Genomic DNA, 20,191 nt, shown 5'->3' with positions numbered 1-20,191 from the left:
ATATAGTCCCTGGGTTCGCAACGATGGAGTGCACACACACCCTTAGGGAATGCCCACAGAGAAACTGTTTATCTTGTTTCTAGTCATTTTTTTTTTTTTTTTTTTTTTTTAGAGAGTGAATGTGCTAGAATACTCATGAATTAAAAGCAGGTAATTTGTAGCTCTCTGATCTACTTCCTCCATTTAAGGCTTCCAGCAATCTACCACACAGTTCTACCCTCAGCTTTCAAGGCTCCTCCGAATCTGGCCCTGCTCAGCCCTCAAGTACCTACTGAATCTCTCTTCCTGCCCCCATGTTAATCCTTCTGCTTGTTACACCTCTGCACACACCTCCACCCCTCAAATTCAAATTCTACTCAACTCTTTTACTCTCTCCTTTGTTTACTCTTTAAGTATCCACATGATCACAGGCCAGGGGATATCACTTAGTCACTCTACAAATGTGGGAATGAGAGCTTCTCTAGAGTAAGAACCATGGCTAAGGACCATGTCTTGTAACACTTCCCCATTCCTCTTAATACAATCCTGCAACTACAGTACATGACTGATAAATATATAGTTGATTACTAGTTGGTAAACAGAGATGGTAAGTCCTAGACAAACTGTTTAATTTGCCCAAACTTTAAAAAAATTACCTGCAGAATAACTAAAATGACCCCTCAAATCCTAAAATTACCAGAATGTGGCATCATGGGTGTAATGCCACAAGCAGAGGTTTCCACTGGTGTAACTCTTAACCTCAGCAGGCTTTCTAGAAATATGAACACCCATTCACCGTAAAAGAAAGCAAATGTTAATGAAGACATACCTTCTGAGCTTTTAAGAATCTTCTTGCCTCTGGGGGCTAAGGCATGCCCAGCATGACTGATAATCCAAACTGGAAAGCGTCTTTTTGTTGCAGAATACAAAGCCTTTGCAAATGGCACATACATGGCAGAAAAACCTGGGTTACCTATGAAAAGAAACACAGACTTTTAGATTAACCAAAACAATAAACTTACACAAGATAAAATACAGACTGAAAAAGAAAGGCATCTCCTTATACTTTCCCATACAAATTTAGTAACAATTACCTGTACAACTCAATTTTCATATCCTTTGAGAAGGGGACGACAGAGGATGAGATGGCTGGATGGCATCACTGACTCGATGGATGTGAGTCTGAGTGAACTCCGGGAGTTGGTGATGGACAGGGAGGCCTGGTGTGCTGCGATTCGTGGGGTCGCAAAGAGTTGGACACGACTGAGCGACTGATCTGATCTGATCTGATCTGATACCTTAAGTCTGGGAATTATCATTTAGAAAATTTCTCCTACTGCTCTGTTCTCCAGTGGCTTCAAATAAACTCATCCTCCATGTTCCTCTACTTAACAAGTGGAACCACCAATCATAAACCAATTTCTAACAGCACAGGTCTTTCTTGGTTCCTCCCTGCTCTTTACATCCAGTTCACCAAGAGGTCCTGTTGACTTTGCTTCCAAAATACACCTCAATTTTGTCCAATTCTGTTAGTGTTACCACTTCCCACTGTGTTTCTCACAACAGCCTCCTAAAGGCTCTTCTATCTACTCGTGTCCCCCTGGAATCTATGCTTCAGGGCACTTGGATAGATTTCTCTAAACCTCAAATAGAATCAGAGCAGCACCCTACTTAAACATCTGAGTGTCTTTGCATCGCCTAAAATCATTAATACTGCCTGTAAGCCCCTTCAACATTTGCCTGTGAGCAGTTACCAAGCTGCATAAAAACCAATCAGTGTCAGAATCATTCACAACGAGAATGTTAAAGAGTCTACTGAGTGTTTTCTGGTCTTTTATCACAAGTACTTATATTGTAAAGAGATGTATGATTTGATCTCTGGAGGGAAAGACCACCAACTAATATACATAGATTTTTCTTGTGTATGTACAGAACGTATTTTTGACATGGGTTTGCTATAAAGAAACAGAATAAGTAATTAAAAAAAAACAGTCAATCTGATACATCTTTAGGGGCAAAAGAGTGAAATGGGGTTTTCATCTAACAATCATCATCTGTACAATGCCTTTGTAAATACTAGACCATTTCCATCAATATCTGTCCACTCAATGTATCTATTTCTTCATGCTACTAGGTTTTCTCCTCTTTGCTATTACATGACAGGGTTTTGCTGCACTGATGTAACCTCTGTCATCCTTGTCAAATTTTACTGATTTCTTCTTCATTATATGTTTTAGTTTCCTACATAAGCAGTGTAGCAAAGTGGTTAAGGGTATAGACTCTGGAGCCAGATTAACTGCGATGATATCCTGGCTTTGCCACTGGCCAACTGTGTGACCTTTGGCAAGTTATTTAACCTCTCTGGGCCTTGGTGTCCTTGCCCATAAAGTGAGGATAAGAAGCATACTACCTCATGTGAGAACTAAATGAACTAAAATGTGTAAAGTCCTTAAACACTGCTCAATACATTGTTCGCTGTATGTTAGGTATTCAAATTCATCATCAGTGTCCAGCCATGATAGTAACATATGATGGCCTTATCATGGCTACTGTTGCATTCTAACCTAGTGACTCAAGTTCCAAATTCCTTTTTGTGATGGTGCTAGTGTCATCTTTGTGTTCTTACTGTCTGCTGTGCAGCAAGAGGAGAAAGAAGGGAAGAGGGGTGTATCTGAACAGAGTTACTGTAACATCAATGTTGGATGTGATGACACTGTTTCATGTTTTATTCTTGTTTTATGTTTAAATCTTCAGTAAGGTTGGAATATTTTTGAATGTAAAGTACAAAGTAGCAATCTGACTTCCTTCCAAGTGAATGGCAGTGTCCCAAGACCATTTATTACATAACTCATTCCTTCTACATAGACTTGAAATGTCTTCTGATCCAATACTGAATTCTTACATTCATTCAGTGAGTCAGTACAGCTGCTCAGCTGCGTCTGACTCTTGCAACCCCATAGACTGTAGCACACCAGGCTTCCCTGTACATCACCAACTCCTGGAGCTTGCTCAAACTTATGTCCATAGAGTCGGTGATGCCATCAAACCATCTCATCCTCTGTAATCCCCTTCTCCTCCTGCCTTCAATTTTTCCCAGCATCAGGGTCTTTTCCAATGAGTCAGTTCTTCGCATCAGGTGGCCAAAGTACTGGAGTTTCAGCTTCAGCATCAGTCCTTCCAATGAATATTCAGGACTGATTTCCTTTAGGATGGACTGGTTGAACCTCCTTGCAGCCCAAGGGACTCTCAAGAGTCTTCTCCAACACCACAGTTCAAAAGCATCAATTCTTCGGTGCTCAGCTTTCTTTATGGTCCAACTCAACATCCACACATGACTATTGGAAAAACCATAGCTTTGACTAGAAAGACCTTTGTCAGCAAAGGGATATTTCTGCATTTTAATATTACATTCATTAGCTAATTCTAATTTCAAATAATTTCACTTATTTTTTCACTTTATTCTCTGCCAGCACCATATTGTCTTGATTACCACATTGGTTTTTTTTTTTTTTTTTTTTTTAATGTTTCAGTAACTGGTAGGTCCTTAGAATTGTATTCACCAGTTTAAATTGTTAAAACTTTTCTTGGAATTCTGATTGAATTTTATCTCATTTATATACAAACAGAAATATTTTATATTTTCTACATTACTGAGTATAACCTTCGAGAAGTGTCACATATAATATTCAAATATTTTATGTCTTTCAGAAAGCAAAGTTTTGGACTTCCCTGACAGTCCAGTGATTAAGACTTAACCGTTTAATACAGAAGGTGCAAGTTCAACCCCTGTTCAGGGAGCTAAGATCCCACATGCCTTGCAGCCAAAAAAACCAAAATATAAAACAGAAATAGTATTGTAACAAATTCAATAAACACTTTGAAAATGGTCCACATCAAAAAAGTCTTAAAAAAACAAACAAAGCAAAGCTTTATAGGTTTCTTCACAGGGCAAGACAATAATAATAATCAACATTTTAAAGTGCTATAACTATTTACATGGCAGGCAGTATTTAAGCGTTTTACATACATAACTCATTTACTACTATTATTATCTCAAGGTTATGGGATGTAGGCAACTGAAGTCGAGAGGTTAAATAGCTTGCCCAAGGTGTTACTGGTGCTATCACACAGATGATAAATGCTCAGATAAATAAATATCTGAAAATTGAAAGAACTTACAGAAGAAAATAATACTGATATTTAAAAAGAACATAAAATTACCTAGTCTAGGACCTTCTGCATACCTTGTTTTAGTTAATCTCACAACAGCTCTATAAAGCAGCTGACATTATCATTAAGGGTAATGAATGGACAGTCATTATTATTTTTATTACTACTACTATTATCACTACAATTATTATTACTTTTTAAATTTTCTGAGAATGTTAAACAGGTTTAACTTTAAGGAAAATCCAAAAATACAACTACATGATTTAGACACAATAGTCGCAATGACGGGATAGATAATACCAGAATGAATAAGTACTAATAACTGAACTACTAGAAAACAATTTTTTCTCCCTATCTCCAGGTTTAAGTCTGAGTTCTTTCCTTTAATGACTGTAAGATCTTAAGCAAATCCCCTTAATCTTTCTAATTTACTATTTTATCTCCAGCAAGTAAGTGATAATGCCAACCACTCCATGTCTATTCATTCTATTCAGTACATAGCTTCTTTTTTATATATTCTTTTATAGTTATTTTTTGTAATTTATATTCTAGTAGGCAAATATATTCATATAACTAAACAGGAAAATAGCTCGAGTATGATAACTTCTATGAGGGAATAAATAGGATCATATGACAGAGGAGATTAGGATGGCCTGAGAAAAATGTCTGAGGAGGTGGCATTTAGCTAAAACTCAAAACATGAGAAGAAATTCACCATGTAAAGATTTGATGAAAAGAATACTAGAATGTAGGAATAGGTGCAAAGGCCCTCAAGCAATAAAGAACTTGGCTCCTAAAGAGTACACAATGGCCAGTAACAAAGATCCAACTTAGAGATGGAGGTAGAAAATATAATGCAAAATGTTTAAATGTCATTGCATACTTCACCACTTAAATGTTATGGCTTATGTTACACTTTATGAACCATGAACTAAACTTCCTGGTTAGGAAACCACAGAGAAAATTAAAAGGGTCTTGTTTATACAACTAAAATCAGATGTGTGTGTGTGTGTATCCATCTCCAGGTGTAAGAATGCTCAAAAACATTCCAATACAGAAATGAAAGTCATAAATTTTATCAAAGGATATCAAAATGTGTTATAAACACCGGCTTGAACATACACAGTGAAATGCCTGAGCAACGTATAAGAGAGGCTGTGGTGATTATCTCTAGACTCCAATTGCCAAAAAACCCTTAGCACTGCAGTTGTAGACTTACGCCTTCTATTAATAGTTAACCTTGTAGGGGACAAAAACCACCATATATCAAGTTAATGTGGTATAGCATCTAGAGAACGTTGTCATGTGGACAGAACTTTGGGCTTTGAGTTTTCCATAAAGTCTTGTCTTTTCCAACTCCAGTCTGTGTACTCACAACACAGAACATGCCACACGATTCCACTATCCCCATATGACCACTTGAGAACTATAATGATTCACTATATTCTATGTGAACACCCACACTGTCTCCTTTTGCTTATTTCACTACTTAAAGTCCAAGTATGTTAGTAGCAGAAATTCTACAACAAAAGTTCATTGGAAAAGATGAAACTAAATTAAAAGCTCCTCAGTCTGTGGATTCCAATAAAAAATTCCTCATTATCATCATTACTAACTTAAAAGTCATGGACAAATTTTGCTATGTGTGTAAGCAAAGTGATTTAAAATAAAAGGTTTATGTTAGTCTATCTGAGATGGACTAAACATGAGGTCTATAGAGGCTTAATAATCTTTGAAAAACTGTCATCCTAATTCTCCCCACAGTACAAATAGACAGCCCCCAGATAAAAGACAATTCTGAACTCCACAAATTAAAGAGCAGCACCAGTCTACAGCCTGCACAAAGCCAAGGAAAAGGGCCAAGGGTGGCAAGGAGAATAGAAGGGTAAATATAAAAGAACACCAGGAAATGAAACGATAAGAAAATGATCAAAGACTAGAAAACGGTGAGACAATTAAGAAACAAATGTTTTAAGCTTCCCTTTTTCCAGTGTCTTCAATGAATGCTCCTTCTATCTTTTCACCATATCTTAAACCTGGCTCTCTCTAAACGGCCTCTCTTCCGAAATTTCAGTCTGACTCTTTGCAACCCCCACAGACTGCAGCATGCCAGGCCTCTCTGTCCATCACCAACTCTCGGAGTTTACTCAAACCCATGTCCATTGAGTCAGTGATGCCATCCAAACCATCTCATCTTCTGTTGTACCCTTCTCCTCCTGCCCTCAATCTTTCCCAGCATCAGGGTCTTTTCCTTTTTTTTTTGGGGGGGGGGTCTTTTCCAATGAGTCAGTTCTTTGCATCAGGTGGCCAAAGTATTGGAGTTTCAGCTTCAGCATCAGTCCTTCCAATGAATATTCAGGACTGATTTCATTTAAGATGGACTGCTTGGATCTCCTTGCAGTCCAAGGGACTCTCAAGAGTCTTCTCCAACACCACAGTTCAAAGGCATCAATTCTTTAGTGCTCAGCTTTCTTTATACTCTAACTCTCACATCCGTACATGACCACTGGAAAAACCATAGCCTTGACTAGATGGACCTTTGTTGGCAATGTCTCTGCTTTTCAATATGCTGTCTAGGTTGGTCATAACTTTTCTTCCAAGGAATAAGTGTCTTCTACTTTCATGGCTGCAATCACCATCTGCAGTGATTTTGGAGCCCAGAAAAATAAAGTCTGTCACTGTTTCCACTGTTTCCGCATCTATTTCCCATGAAGTGATGGGACTAGATGCTATGATCTTCGTTTTCTGAATGTTGAGCTTAAGCCAACTTTTTCACTCTCCTCTTTCACTTTCATCAAGAGGCTCTTTAGTTCTTCACTTTCTGCCATAAGGGTGGTATTATCTGCCTATCTGAAGTTGTTGATATTTCTCCCAGCAATCTTGATTTCAGCTTGTGCTTCCTCCAGCCCAGCATTTATCATGATGTACTCTGCATATAAGTTAAATAAGCAGGGTGACAATATACAGCCTTGACATACCCCTTTCCCTATTTGGAACCAGTCTCTTGTTGCATGTCCAGTTCTAACTGTTGCTTCCTGACCTGCATATAGGTTTCTCAAGAGGCAGGTCAGGTGGTCTGGTATTACCATCTCTTTCAGAATTTTCCACAGTTTGTTGTTATCCACACAGTCAAAGGCTTTGGCATAGTCAATAAAGCAGAAAGAGATGTTTTTCTGGAACTCTCTTGCATTTTTGATGATCCGGCGGATGTTGGCAATTTGATCTGTGGTTCCTCTGCCTTTTCTAAAACCAGCTTGAACATCTGAAAGTTCACAGTTCATGTACTGTTGAAGACTAGCTTGGAGAATTTTGAGCATTACTTTATTAGCATGTGAAATGAGTGTAATTGTGTGGTAGTTTGAACATTCTTTAGCATTGCCTTTGAGATTGGAATAAAAAAAAAACAAAAACTGACCTTTTCCAGTCCTGTGGCCACTGCTGAGTTTTCCAAATTTGCTGGCATGTTCAGTGCAGCACCTTCACAGCATCATCTTTTAGGATTTGAAATAGCTCAACTGGAATTCCATCACCTCCACTAGCTTTGTTTGTAGTGATGCCTCCTAAGGTCCACTTGACTTCTCATTCCAGTATGTCTGGCTCTAGGTGAGTGATCACACCATTGTGGTTATCTGGGTCATGAAGATCTTTTTTGTATAGTTCTTCTGTGTATTCTTGCCATCTCTTCTTAATATCTTCTGCTTCTGTTAAGTCCATACCATTTCTGTCCTTTACTGTGCCCATCTTTGCATGAAATGTTCCCTCGGTATCTCTAATTTTCTTGAGGAGATCTCTAGTCTTTCCCATTCTATTGTTTTCCTCTATTTCTTTGCACTGATCACTGAAGAAGACTTTCTTATCTTCCTTGCTAGTCTTTGGAACTCTGCATTCAGATGGGTATATCTTTCCTTTTCTCCTTTGCCTTTAGCTTCTCTTCTTATCTCAGTTATTCGTAAGGTCTCCTCAGACAACCATTTTGCCTTTTTGCATTTCTTTTTTCTTGGGGATGGTCTTGATCCCTGCCTCCTGTACAATGTCATGAACTTCTGTCCATAGTTTTTCAGGCATTCTGTCTATTGGATTTAATCCCTTGAATCTATTTGTCACTTCCACTGTATAATTGTAAGGGATTTGATTTAGGTCATACCTGAATGGTCTAATGGTTTTCCCTACTTTCTTCAATTTAAGTCTGAATCTGGCAATAAGGAATTCATGATCTGAGCCATAGTCACCTCCTGGTCTTGTTTTTGCTGACTGTATAGAGCTTCTCCATCTCTGGCTGCAAAGAATATAAGCAATCTGATTTTGGTACTGACCATCTGGTGATGTCCATGTGTAGTAGAGACCTCACTATTCTCTAACACTTCCTACACCTCAATAACAGCAAAGGCTTTTGCAACACAGTATTCCTGACACCTCATACCAGTGAGTGAGTGAATGAACATCTCTGAGTGGTTAAGTATAGAGTAAGCTGTTTCTCCATTACTAGTTTATGCTACTGGAACAACCTCTCTTCCTCTAAGGTTGAAGCCATCTACTTCCATCCATCAACTTTTTAGTCACTCTAACACATTCCTTGAAAACCCTGACCCTTAAAAGAGATGTCAGTTTCACTTGTCATTCCAAAGACTTAAGTGATTTCAAAATCTGGGTGGACTAACTGAGCCAACACCTTTGTCCCATAATTCATTATCTTGATCATATTCAAAGAACTTCACCTATATCCGACGTAAGCAACCAATTCAAGTAGCCTCAGCCTAGACCGGTGGTGTGCATAAACTAAAAGTTGATGCTCTGTGACAACTAGAGAGGTGGGGTGGGGAGGGAGGTCAGAGGGAGGTTTAAGAGGGAGAAGACATATGTATACCTATGGCTGATTCACGCTGATATATGACAGAAACCATTGCAATATTGAAAGCAATTATCCTCCAACTAAAAATTAAATTTAAAAAATCCACTAGAGGACTTCTTAAGAATTGTACCACTCCCAGAGTTTCTGGTTCATTAGGTTTAGGACAGGGCCCCCAAATTTGCATTTGTAACAAGTTATTAGATGATACTGTTGGTTCTGACAACTTTAAAAATCACAGGTTTGTGTCTCTTCATTACCCAGAAATGGTTTACATTCAAAGCATCCCAACTCTGATAGCCATTTTCCAGGTTGACCTTCGGCCCTTTTAGACTTCACTCCCAATATACCTGTATTTGATCACAGCCCTACTCAAAATCTACCTACTTGCTTTTGGTCAATAATTCCTTTCATCCCGCATATTTGTGTCAGTCCAGCATATCTGCTATTTTTAATGCTGACCAATTTCCTCAAGGCCACAATCACCCTCTGCCATCCTTACTCCCCACAGATCACCTCAACTCTTAACAGAGAAAACAGAGGTCAAAAGGCAGGAACTACTTCATTTCCTCTGAACACACCTTCACACTTCTTCATTTCAGTAACCAACTTCACCTCCTTCATTCTAGCCTCAGAAAGATATCCCTTCTAAAGTCCAAGACAATATTTTTGATTATTTTTTCAATCCTACACTCTACCATGGTCTCAAATCTCTGCTTCATCAAAAGAACACTTCTTACGCCTATAATTTCAAACTCTCCCTCACTACAGGCTGAGTAAATGTATTTTTAATTTTAATAGAAAGCTGACATACTGCTTTTCGAAAATACTGTTACATTGTAGCAGAACACTGGAAGTTTATTTTCAGAAAAGGTTAAACCAAAGAGAGGTTCTGGATCAGAAATCATAGCCCAGCTGAGAACAAAAGCACTATACTGAGAAGAAACACTGAAATTCCAACCTCTTTTCCCTTGTTCAGCTCTAACACCAGCAGCCAGGCATCCATGTCTCAAATGGGATGCTAGGAAGAGTCCTTCCTGGGAAAAGTGAACAATTCAAAAAACAGGTACAGATACTGAAAGCTAGAAATCCTCCAGTGAATGCTAGGTCCCTATCAAATTACCTTAAGGTGAGGACAACGTAGGGTGACCAACCATTCTATTTTGCCCATCCTGTTGTCATGGTTTTAGTACTGAAAGTTGTGTGTCCTAGAAAACCCTTCAGACTAGGATGGTTGGCCATCTGTGGACAAGCTCCACCTCTGAATACAAACTTCCAATCAACTGCTTATGTCTTCCTCTTAAAAATGAAAGGGTAGTCAAGGATTATCAAACATTTGAGAAAAAACAAACACTAGTGGAAACAGAAAACAGAACGCAGCAACAACTAATAATGCAAGAAGCCAAAAAAAAAGGTTATGCACTGACAAAACATGAAACAGAAGAGTATGAAAAAAAGAAAGAACACAGAGCTTTGAGAATTGAAGTACAATTCCTGGTTTAAAAAATTTGGATTTCGGTCCACCGAAATCCAAATACAATGCATGGAAAACACCCACACCTTGGGGCTTGGTTATAAAATTTCAGAATCTTAGAACAAAGAAAAGATCTAAAGTATTTTTTCCCAGCAGAGGGGGAGAACTTCACACATAAAAGATAAAAAAAATCAGAAAAATACCAAGACTTCTTAAAAACAGTTAAAACCATGGAAGACACTGAAAATTTACTCCAAGTTCTAAGGAAACTACCATCTCTAACCTAGAACTCTAAGACATTTTCTGACAGGCTAGACCATCTTTCCCATGCTACATGGGAAGATGAATACATGTAGCATGGGAAAGATGAATTCCCATGTACCTCTTCTCAGGAAGTTCCTAGCAGGTGTGGTCCACCGAAAACAGGGAAATAAACCAAGAAAAATATGGGATTGGGAAACAAGGAATCCAACCCAAGAGAAAAGTGAAAGGAGCCCTCAGGATGGCCTGTGTAGGAGGCCCAGAGAGCAACCAGTCTAGACTGGAGTGGAAGAACATAGAATTCTGGTCACAGTGCCAAAAAATGAACTAAAACAAAACAGAAAACTGATTACTCTGAATATGAGAAGATTTTTTCACTTCTAGAGAATAATTTTTGGATAAATTACTGATTGAAACATAGACAACTAAGCAAATAAAAGAGACAATTATTAACAAAGGGAAAACAAACAAAAATGTACAAGAAAAAAAATGTAACAATACTCCATAGGCCTAGCTATGTACATGATATGTTGTGCTATAAAATGATACATATTTACAGTTTCATTTTTAATCTTTGAGCCTGATATATATATATATATATATATATATATATATATATATATATATATATTTTAAGCTCATAACTTTAAGAAGTGCAATAAAGTATCTTTCCCTATCATTCTATTGACACTGATTCAGCAAAGATCACATATCACCCATTTGACAAATCCCAGAATAAATGTTCTACCATAAACTTATAATCATCTTGAAATGAGACAGTAAAAATTATTTAGAAATACTTGATAAAGTTCTAATTATTCTAAGTATTGCTAAAGAAATTTTAAAGCAGGTTATAAAATGATATGTATGGTATACATCATGATTTTTAAAATGTGTATATTATATATATTATTAATGCACAGAAGATAAACAAAAAGTCCAGCCACTAAAGTATTAAGGGTGGTTATTATCAATGGTTTGAGTGATTCTATTTCCTTCCACAAGGATTTTTATGTTTATCAAATTCTCTTTAAAATCAGAAATAGTCACATGTATCTGTATACATTCATCTTATCCAACTTTTTAAACTTACCAGGAATAATGAAAATAAGCAGCTTAGGCCTTGTGCCACTTTGATTATTAATGAGGTCAGTCCAGGGCCCACACTTTAGAACCTGGGTTTCAACTCCACAACATAAAATGAATTCCTCATGCACAGGAATTTCTTCCTTGATTTCTGAGTCCATTTCTAAATAAGGGGAGAAGAACAATATGAAGAGTCACTAAAATATAAAACTTTGAGCCAAAGGCAATATTCGAGAATAAAGAAGACAAAATTCAATATACCTAGAAGGAAATGTCACAAAGAGTTATGGGAAATATATGACTATTTAGCTACCCTAGATTTTTGGATTAAAAAAAAATTAAACCACAAGAGTACAGAGATAGAGGGACACATCTGGTGAAATTAAAGACAATAGAGGAGCGTGAATCAAAACAAAAACCCCGCCACTCTCTTCTCCAGTCTAAACTGACAATATCCACGGCTAACTTTTATTTTCCCTCTGCTGGAATTCTCCTATAGCTAGATGCTCTACCAGTGAGACCTGGTGAAGTCTGATGAAGAAACAGAGGCTCTCGCTGCACTTGTACTCTCCCAGATAAGAAGGTAAAGAAGGACAGTGAACTCCTTGATGAGCTCTGAGTTATTCCTTTATTTTATATTTTTATGATATTAAAGCACTATATTATTCAATTATGAAATTGGTAGATAGAAAAAAACAGAATATCATAGCATCACAAACAATTTTCTGAATAACCATAAAACAATTTTCTGAATAATCAAGATACATGCAAAAATGCAGTCCCAAATTACTTCTATCAGCCCTCCAAATCTGCCTCTGCCTCTATCAATAGGACCATGTCCCAGACTTTCACTGGTCTTTCTAGCCTCCTCTTCAACTATCCTCCTTTCATTCAAAGCCCTCCAGAGTCTAGATTATAAATGCCCCTCATTTTTTCTCCTCTTACTGCTTTACCATTAACCTTGCACTCGGGTCTGTCTTGTCCCTGCAGTTCCTCAGTTGACTTCATGCTTTTCTGGTCCTAGAGCTTTGCCAATGTTTTACTCCCCAACCATTTTTCAGATGCTTTCCTCCTTGTACCAGTTATCAATGTATTGCCTCCAAATTCACTCTTCATTGCCTTCTCTGGACAAATGGATCAGAGTTTTTAAAATATTTTCCCTCTGCCAACTGACATGATGTTAACCTTGAAGAACGGGCTGGAAGAGAGACACTGCAGAAGAAGGGATTTTTTCCCCCTGGTTTCAGTATACTCTCCCAGGAGATTTCTCGAGGACTCATCCCTCCCACTTCCACGCTCAGGCTGTGAGGTCTCTTTAGAGCAGTGACTTCCAAGCGGACACAATTTTGTCCCCCAGAAGACATATGGCAAAAAATAAAAACAGTTTTTATTGTCACTTGGTATCAGGGGAGGTATTACTACCAGCGTCTAGTGAGTAGAGGCCAGGGATACTGCTTAACACCCTACACTGCACATTACAGGCCCCCACAACAAAGAATCACTAGCCCAAAAGGTCAATAGTGGAAAACTGTCTGGAATGAAAATTTTTCACTTATGAAGTGGGGACTCCTTTTAAAATTATATTAAAATACGTTGACTGACTAAGTAAATAAAAGTATCATCTCACCTTTTCAATTGATTTTTGGTTCACTAATAAATGTCACTGTAGCCCAATCTCTAAAACTATCACAAAATACAATATATTTATAAAGGTCTTATGACATTTATAAAGTGTTAGAAACAATTAGATTTAACTGTTATACACAGTAAAAAATTAGAGTGCCGACAGAGAGGACACTGGCTAAATTTAAGATTTGCACCAGAAAGAGAATCCAAAGTTATTAACTATATTCAACTCATAAACACTTAATTTCAAAGTAAATGACATCGTAGGAGTTTAGCCACAGAATTAACAAGAAAGCAAGCAGTCTATGAAAATTGGAAAACAAGCAAAACACTAACAATAACTCTAAACACTTCAAGTAAAATACCACTGAGAAACCTGGAGTTAATGTACATATTGTAAAACATCTTTTTATTTTACTTCACTCTTATGTTTCTGAATCTTACACAGCCAAATAAAAACAAAGTAAAGAAAATTTTTACTTTCTTCCTTACCTAAGAACCCAGGGTAATTCAATGCTGCAAACAATGGGCAGATTAACAGGAGACAATGTGTTCTAATATAAATTATTAAAGGTTGATGGCCTTGCCCTCAGGCATCACCTACAAGCAATTTTTAATGATCAATTTTGGCAAGCAGCAAGACTTACTCTGGATTAAAATCCAGGTACACAGTGTAGCTACAATCTGCACAATTTAGGTAAGCTTTACTCAGGTAAGCATAGGTGTTTATCTGCTTATATTAATTGGATTCTAACTTTATTTAGGTCAAAAGAAAGAAAAAGAAAACTATACACTAAGACCTCTCATATCTATACCTTAACAAAATATTAATAAATAGAATCTAGCAACACAGAAGATGAGTTATGTGGGATCTATTCCAGGTATATTTAACATTCAAAAGTCAATCAATGTAGTTTACCTATTAAGATACTAAAGAAAAAAAAAACACATATTCACATGAGTTAACTAAATGCACATCCTGTTACCCAACAATTGTATTACTGGATATTTGTCCAAGAGGTATAAAAACATATTCACGCAAAAACATTCAAGCAAAGATTCACAGCAGTTCTATTTGTAATAGCCTATAACTGGACACTACAAAAAAGTGAATGGCTAAACCAACTATGGAGAAGGCAATGGCACCCCACTCCAGTACTCTTGCCTGGAAAGTACCATGGACGGAGGAGCCTGGTAGGCTGTAGTCCATGGGTTCGCTAAGAGTCGGACACAACTGAGCGACTTCCCTTTCACTTTTCACTTTCATGCATTGGAAAGGGAAATGGCAACCCACTCCAATGTTCTTACCTGGAGAATCCCGGGCGGGGGAGCCTGGTAGGCTGCCGTCTATGAGGTCGCACAGAGTCGGACAGGACTGAAGTGACTTAGCAGCAGCAACAGCAAACCAATTATGATAAGCCATACCATAGAATACTACTCAGCAAGAAAAAGGAACAAACTATTGACTCACTCAACAGTTTGCATGGATCTCAAAGGACTCACACATCCTGTCTGGTGTGCAAAAAAAAAAAAAAAACCTCAAAGGTGAGAGATTACAGTAAACTTCCAGTGAAAGTGAAGTTGCTCAGTCTTGTCCGACTCTTTGTGACCCTGTGTACTGTAGCCCACCAGGCTCCTCCGTCCATGGGATTCTCCAGGCAAGAATACTGGAGTGGGTTGCCATTCCCTTCTTCAGGAGATCTTCCGACCGAGGGATCGAACCCAGGTCTCCCACGCCGCAGGCAGACCCTTTACTCTCTGAGCCACCAGGGAAACCCAAAACTTCCTGCTGGCTCAAACTGTAAAGCGTCTGCCTACAATGCGGGAGACACGGGTTCAATCCCTGGGTCAGGAAGATCTCTTGGAGAAGGGAAAGGCAACCCACTCCAGTATTCTTGCCTCGTCCACCCCTCCACCCCAAAACATGGGCTCAAAGAAAACTCCCAGTACCCTGCAGCAAAGAACTTCAAGAGAGCTAGGAAATCGGTGCAGGGTGTGGACAGGTCATGCTTTAAGAGTTGACATTTACTGAGTGCTTATTACGTGCAAAGTACTGTTCCAAGTGTTACATGAAGTATCTCAGTTAAGAAAACAATCTTATCAAGTGGCTACTAATGTACCCCATTTTATACATTAGACAAAATGAGACACGGACTATTTCCGAAAAATACCATGATGCATCACACGCGGTAGAGGCAACAAAAGTCACAACTGTTTTCCCGAAATGCTGCACTCTTTAAGTTCAAGGCAGCAAGTGCCATTCTGACCTTGGCGTCACGGAGAACTATTAGACCAACTAGAGTGAACCTCAAACAAAGGGTGGTGGCGGTTGTTCAGTCGCTAAGTCGTGTCCGACGCTGCGTCCCCATAGACTGCAGCACGCCAGGCTCAGAAGAGTGCCAAGTTCAGAGACTGGTGCAACATTCAGTTCTCAAGGATACCTGGTGTAGCAAATTTGAGAGAGGCGGCGGGAAGGCGGTTGATCCTGAGGAGAAACTTGATTCCAAACCAAAAGAGACCATCAATGGACAAGATGGGAAACTGACACCCAGGGCGACAAGACAGCTGACTCGCTCAGGGCTAGAGGCTTAAGTTGGTTCAAGAACTCAGACCTTTGGACTTCCTAGCCCAGACTTTGGCCACTTCTAGTCACTTGTTCCCAACCAGCCGCCCAAAGTCCGGGCCCCCTACTCCCCCAAAGGGGCCGCCATAAGACTCCCTACAGACAGGCTGCCCTTAGCGGTCCACACGGTACGTTCCCGCTGGGCCGGCAGCCAAAGGGGCTCCGGGCCCCCAAGCGGTCGCAGCACCATTATTCACGCTCCTACCGGCCGTCTGGCTAAGGGCGGCACAGGCTCTGCGAGAGCCATTAAGAGAAAGGGCTCTAGCTCCCGGGTGCCTGTCCCGCCGTCCTTCCTCCTACGAAGGCACCCCCAGAACGTGGGAGGAAGCTCCTCACCTGTCCACCCGGAAGACACCACCGTCTGCCAAAACCTCAGTTAGGCGTCACAGGGTCCAGAAGTCCCGCCCCCTCCGACGTAATAGAGCCGCGCCACGCGCCGCGCTGGGGAACCGGGCCCCTCCAGGTCTCGGGGTGTGGCGAGTTTTGCAAGATGCTTGACTCTGGCTTGGACCCGGTGGCCCGGATCCAGCGAAAGCGCCGGAAAACTTTATCTGTGCTGGAACTTTCTTTCCTCCTTCATTTGAATTTCACCTGCTTTTATTTTAATCATCCTTGATATACTTAAAGCTTCCCTTTCTCCAAGTCTTCCCCGTGTTTTCCTCTGCCCATGTTTCCTTTTCCTCCCTTACTGGTTGCATCTTTTTCTTTAGTTTGCCCACATTCACGGGAAAGTTGGGTCTCAGCTGACCTGTTTGTTAGCGTTAATATACCCAGCCTCTGCTAGTCGGCCCTGTAGCAAAATGATGAAGATCCCTATTTCAGAAATATTTTAAGCTGTGGACTGAAAAAAGGATGCACAACTTGAGAGTTGCCTGTTACGTTTATTTGGGGGCAAAATGAGGACTGCAGCTTGGGAGGCAGCGGCCTCAGATAGCTCTGAGAGACTGCTCCAAAGAGTCAGTAGTGGAAGGTCGATATATAAGATTTTGGTGAAGGGGGGAAGTTCAATACAATTAGGCACTCCTTTTTACAAGAGGTTTTCTGCTTGTCACGAGCCTCTTACTTCACCATGAAGGGATTTAGTGCTTTTTTAAGGGCTTGCCTGATAGCTCAGTTAAAGAATCCACCTACAATGCAGGAAGGAGATTCTGGTTTGATTCCTGGGTCAGGAAGATCTGCTGGAGAAGGGATAGGCTGCCCACTCCAGTATTCTTGGGCTTCTCTTGTGGCTCAGGTGGTAAATAGGCTACCTGCAATGTGGGAGACCTGGGTTCGATCCCTGGGTTGGGAAGATCCCGTGGAGAAGGGAAAGGCTACCCACTCCAGTATTCTGGCCTGGAGAATTCCATGAACTGCATAGTTCATGGGTTCGAAAAGAGTCAGACAAAACTGAGCTACTTTCACTTTCACTTCTGTTGTCACAAGGCTCCAATGTCACCATGAAGGGATTTAGTGCTTTTCTAGATATGAGGAGATGCAAGGATTGAGGTCATAAAATCCGTTCCTAAAAACATCCAACCATCTAAAGACCTGTCCCACCAGATTTCCTGGAGCCAGAGTGCCTCACTCCACGCTGAACTCCCTTGTGCTGTTTCAACAGCACAGGGTTCAATCTCCACAGAGGCAGATGGGCAGTTCCCTTATTGATGTTCAGTTGTTGGCAAATGCTCCTGGCAAGTGTCAATTTGTAGTTGACAGAGCTTACATAACTAAACTCCATGAAGACAAAAGCCATATTCATTCTGTGAACTGTTGATATCCTCAGCACCTGGCACATAGGTGAGTGGCATATGTCTGTCCAAAAATGCAGTAGAGAAAACGAAATAGTTTTCTAGCACCAGGGAGAAGCAGACAAGTAGACTGGTGAATCAGTAATCTCCCCCATACATAGAAAAGAAGACTTGATCCTTTTGTATTTAATATCTCAGTGGAGGCACCATCTTCGAGCTGCTAGTTGGAAGTTGATTGGTACCTCTTCATTACCTTCTCTGCTTTTGGTTTACTTCTAAACATAATAGTTAACCCAAAGAGTTTAGAAAAGGTCACTGCTTGTGCTTAGAGCTTCTCATGGATCAACATTTTGAATCCTCACACAACCCCAATGAGGTCAATATTAATACATGACTGTAGAGTCTGGAAATCGACAAATGCACAAAATAAGTGAATAATGACAATGCAATCACGCTACATGGGGGCTTCCCAGGTGGCACTGGTGTTAAGAACCTGTCTGCCAGTGTAGGAGATTTAAGAGATGTGGGTTCAATCCCTGGGTCCGAAGATCCCCTGGATGAGGGCACGGCAACCTACAACAGTATTCTTGCCTGAAGAATCCCATGGACAGAGGACCCTGGAGGACTACAGTCCATAGGGTTGCACACAGACACCACTGTAGCAATTTAGCACACATGCATGGCACTAACATGACTTGTTCAAGGTGTTGTTGTCCCTCATTACTAATGCACAGCTCTATGTGTGCAAAATTCCAGTGAGTGTGGTTAAAGTGCAGCAGTTTTTTCAATTCTTGCATATGCATTTGTGGTGCATTGCTAAAGTGATTTTTGTCTCCAATTTCATTAAATAAGTCTGTGCCAGAAAAAGTAACCACAGGGGTTCCATCTTTTTTTTTTCTTTTTTTTTAGTCTATCTTTCCAAATCTTTGGCCAGTCTATATTCAATTCAGTTCAGTTCAGTCGCTCAGTCGTGTCTGACTCTTTTCGACCCCATGAATCACAGCACACCAGGCCTCCCTGTCCATCACCAATATCCCCATATTATTTGCTGTTCAAATAGTTTCTACTTTTGACCTTGAAGGCATTTGTTAGGATTGCACTTCTCTTATAGGCTAGGGGTGGGGGACTTGTAGGAAGGGAGCGGCCAAGGGGATGTGAATATTTTTGGCCAATGAATTGTGAGGAGAAATACTATGTCACTTGCAGGCTGAGCAGTTGATATTTCTTGTGTGAAATCCTCCAAAATGTCACTGTATCCTTTGTCGAGATGATGGCAACATTTGAATGATGTCTGTCCCAACAGCCTGTGTCCTTGAGTAGCTGCTGCTACATAAAACCTATTGACCATCCTGTGATGACTATTGGAAAAAGAAACCTCTGTTGCTATTTTTGGTTCTGTTACAATGTAGCCTGTCTGCGTAGATACAGAGGGACAGCCTGCAGCAGAGAGGCTCTCTTTCCTCACTCTCTTGATTTAAATTCCAAATACTCAGGAGAGACTTTCTGATTGGCTGGGCTTGGGTCTGGTTGTCAGTAGTTGTCTCATCATCAGTGACAAGCATTAGGGGTCATACTGTACCTTGTAGACAAAGATCCTCTGCTACAGTTAAGGGATTTAGTGATCAGGCAAACGTTCCACAAAGGTGTCCGCTACAAGCACACTTGGCTATAAAATTAGACCATTGTATACTGATTTAAAAAACAATAAATGGAATTGAAACACTTTCACATTTTACATAAAAAATTTAGACTGCTATTACTCATTCAATGTTTGCTGCTGCTGCTGCTGGTGCTGTGTCGCTTCAGTCGTGTCCGACTCTGTGCGACCCCATAGACAGCAGCCCACCAGGCTCCCCCGTCCCTGGGATTCTCCAGGCAAGAACACTGGAGTGGGTTGCCATTTCCTTCTCCAATGCGTGAAAGTAAAGTCGCTCAGTCGTGTCCAACTCTTTGCGACCCCATGGACTGCAGCCTACCAGGTTCCTCCATCTACGGGATTTTCTAGGCAAAAGTACTGGAGTGGGGTGCCATTGCCTTCTCCGCATTCAGTGTTTACTGAGTACCTGTTACGTTCCAAACATTCTTCCAGGCACTGAGGACACAAGGCAGCCTAGAGAGAAAAACACTTGCTCCCACTGCATGGAAAATAAACAAATTTAAATATATTAATATAATAAGGACAGTGGAAGGGGAACTAAAAGGTGGGGTAACAGAGAGTGAGGAGTGCATTTATTACCTACTGCTGCTTAACAAATTACTCCAAAACATAGCAGCCTAAAGCAAACATTTATTATATTGCACAGTTTCTGAGGGTCAGGAAAGCCAGAGAGCCTACCTGGAGCTCAAAGTCTTTTATAAGATTTCAGCCAAGCTGGCTGGTCAGGGCTAAAGACATC

At 40.1% G+C, this 20,191-nt stretch overlaps 1 protein-coding gene across 9 annotated transcripts in view; it reads right to left on the bottom strand.

Annotated features, from left to right (window-relative positions):
- Nucleotides 1-16,491, bottom strand: part of LDAH (lipid droplet associated hydrolase) — an 88,616-nt gene extending 72,125 nt beyond the window's left edge. For 6 of the 9 annotated variants that reach the window (XR_002181790.2, XM_070799091.1, XM_070799089.1 and 3 more), the window contains exons 1-3: nt 16,402-16,491; nt 11,824-11,979; nt 809-952 (exon numbers count right to left, since the gene is read on the bottom strand). Coding sequence is in view for 8 of the 9 variants with exons in the window: in XM_070799091.1 (XP_070655192.1) it covers nt 809-952; nt 11,824-11,977 (298 nt within the window). In the remaining variant the exon portion in view is untranslated. The other 3 variants (XM_019970642.2, XM_019970643.2, XM_019970644.2) reach the window with 3 other exon arrangements.
- Nucleotides 16,492-20,191: the final 3,700 nt, after the last annotated feature.

This window comes from Bos indicus, chromosome 11, assembly GCF_029378745.1.
Source record: "Bos indicus isolate NIAB-ARS_2022 breed Sahiwal x Tharparkar chromosome 11, NIAB-ARS_B.indTharparkar_mat_pri_1.0, whole genome shotgun sequence".
Taxonomy (NCBI): domain Eukaryota; kingdom Metazoa; phylum Chordata; class Mammalia; order Artiodactyla; family Bovidae; genus Bos; species Bos indicus.
Note: the sequence above shows the minus strand (reverse complement) of the source record. Positions and strands in the feature narration are given on the sequence as shown.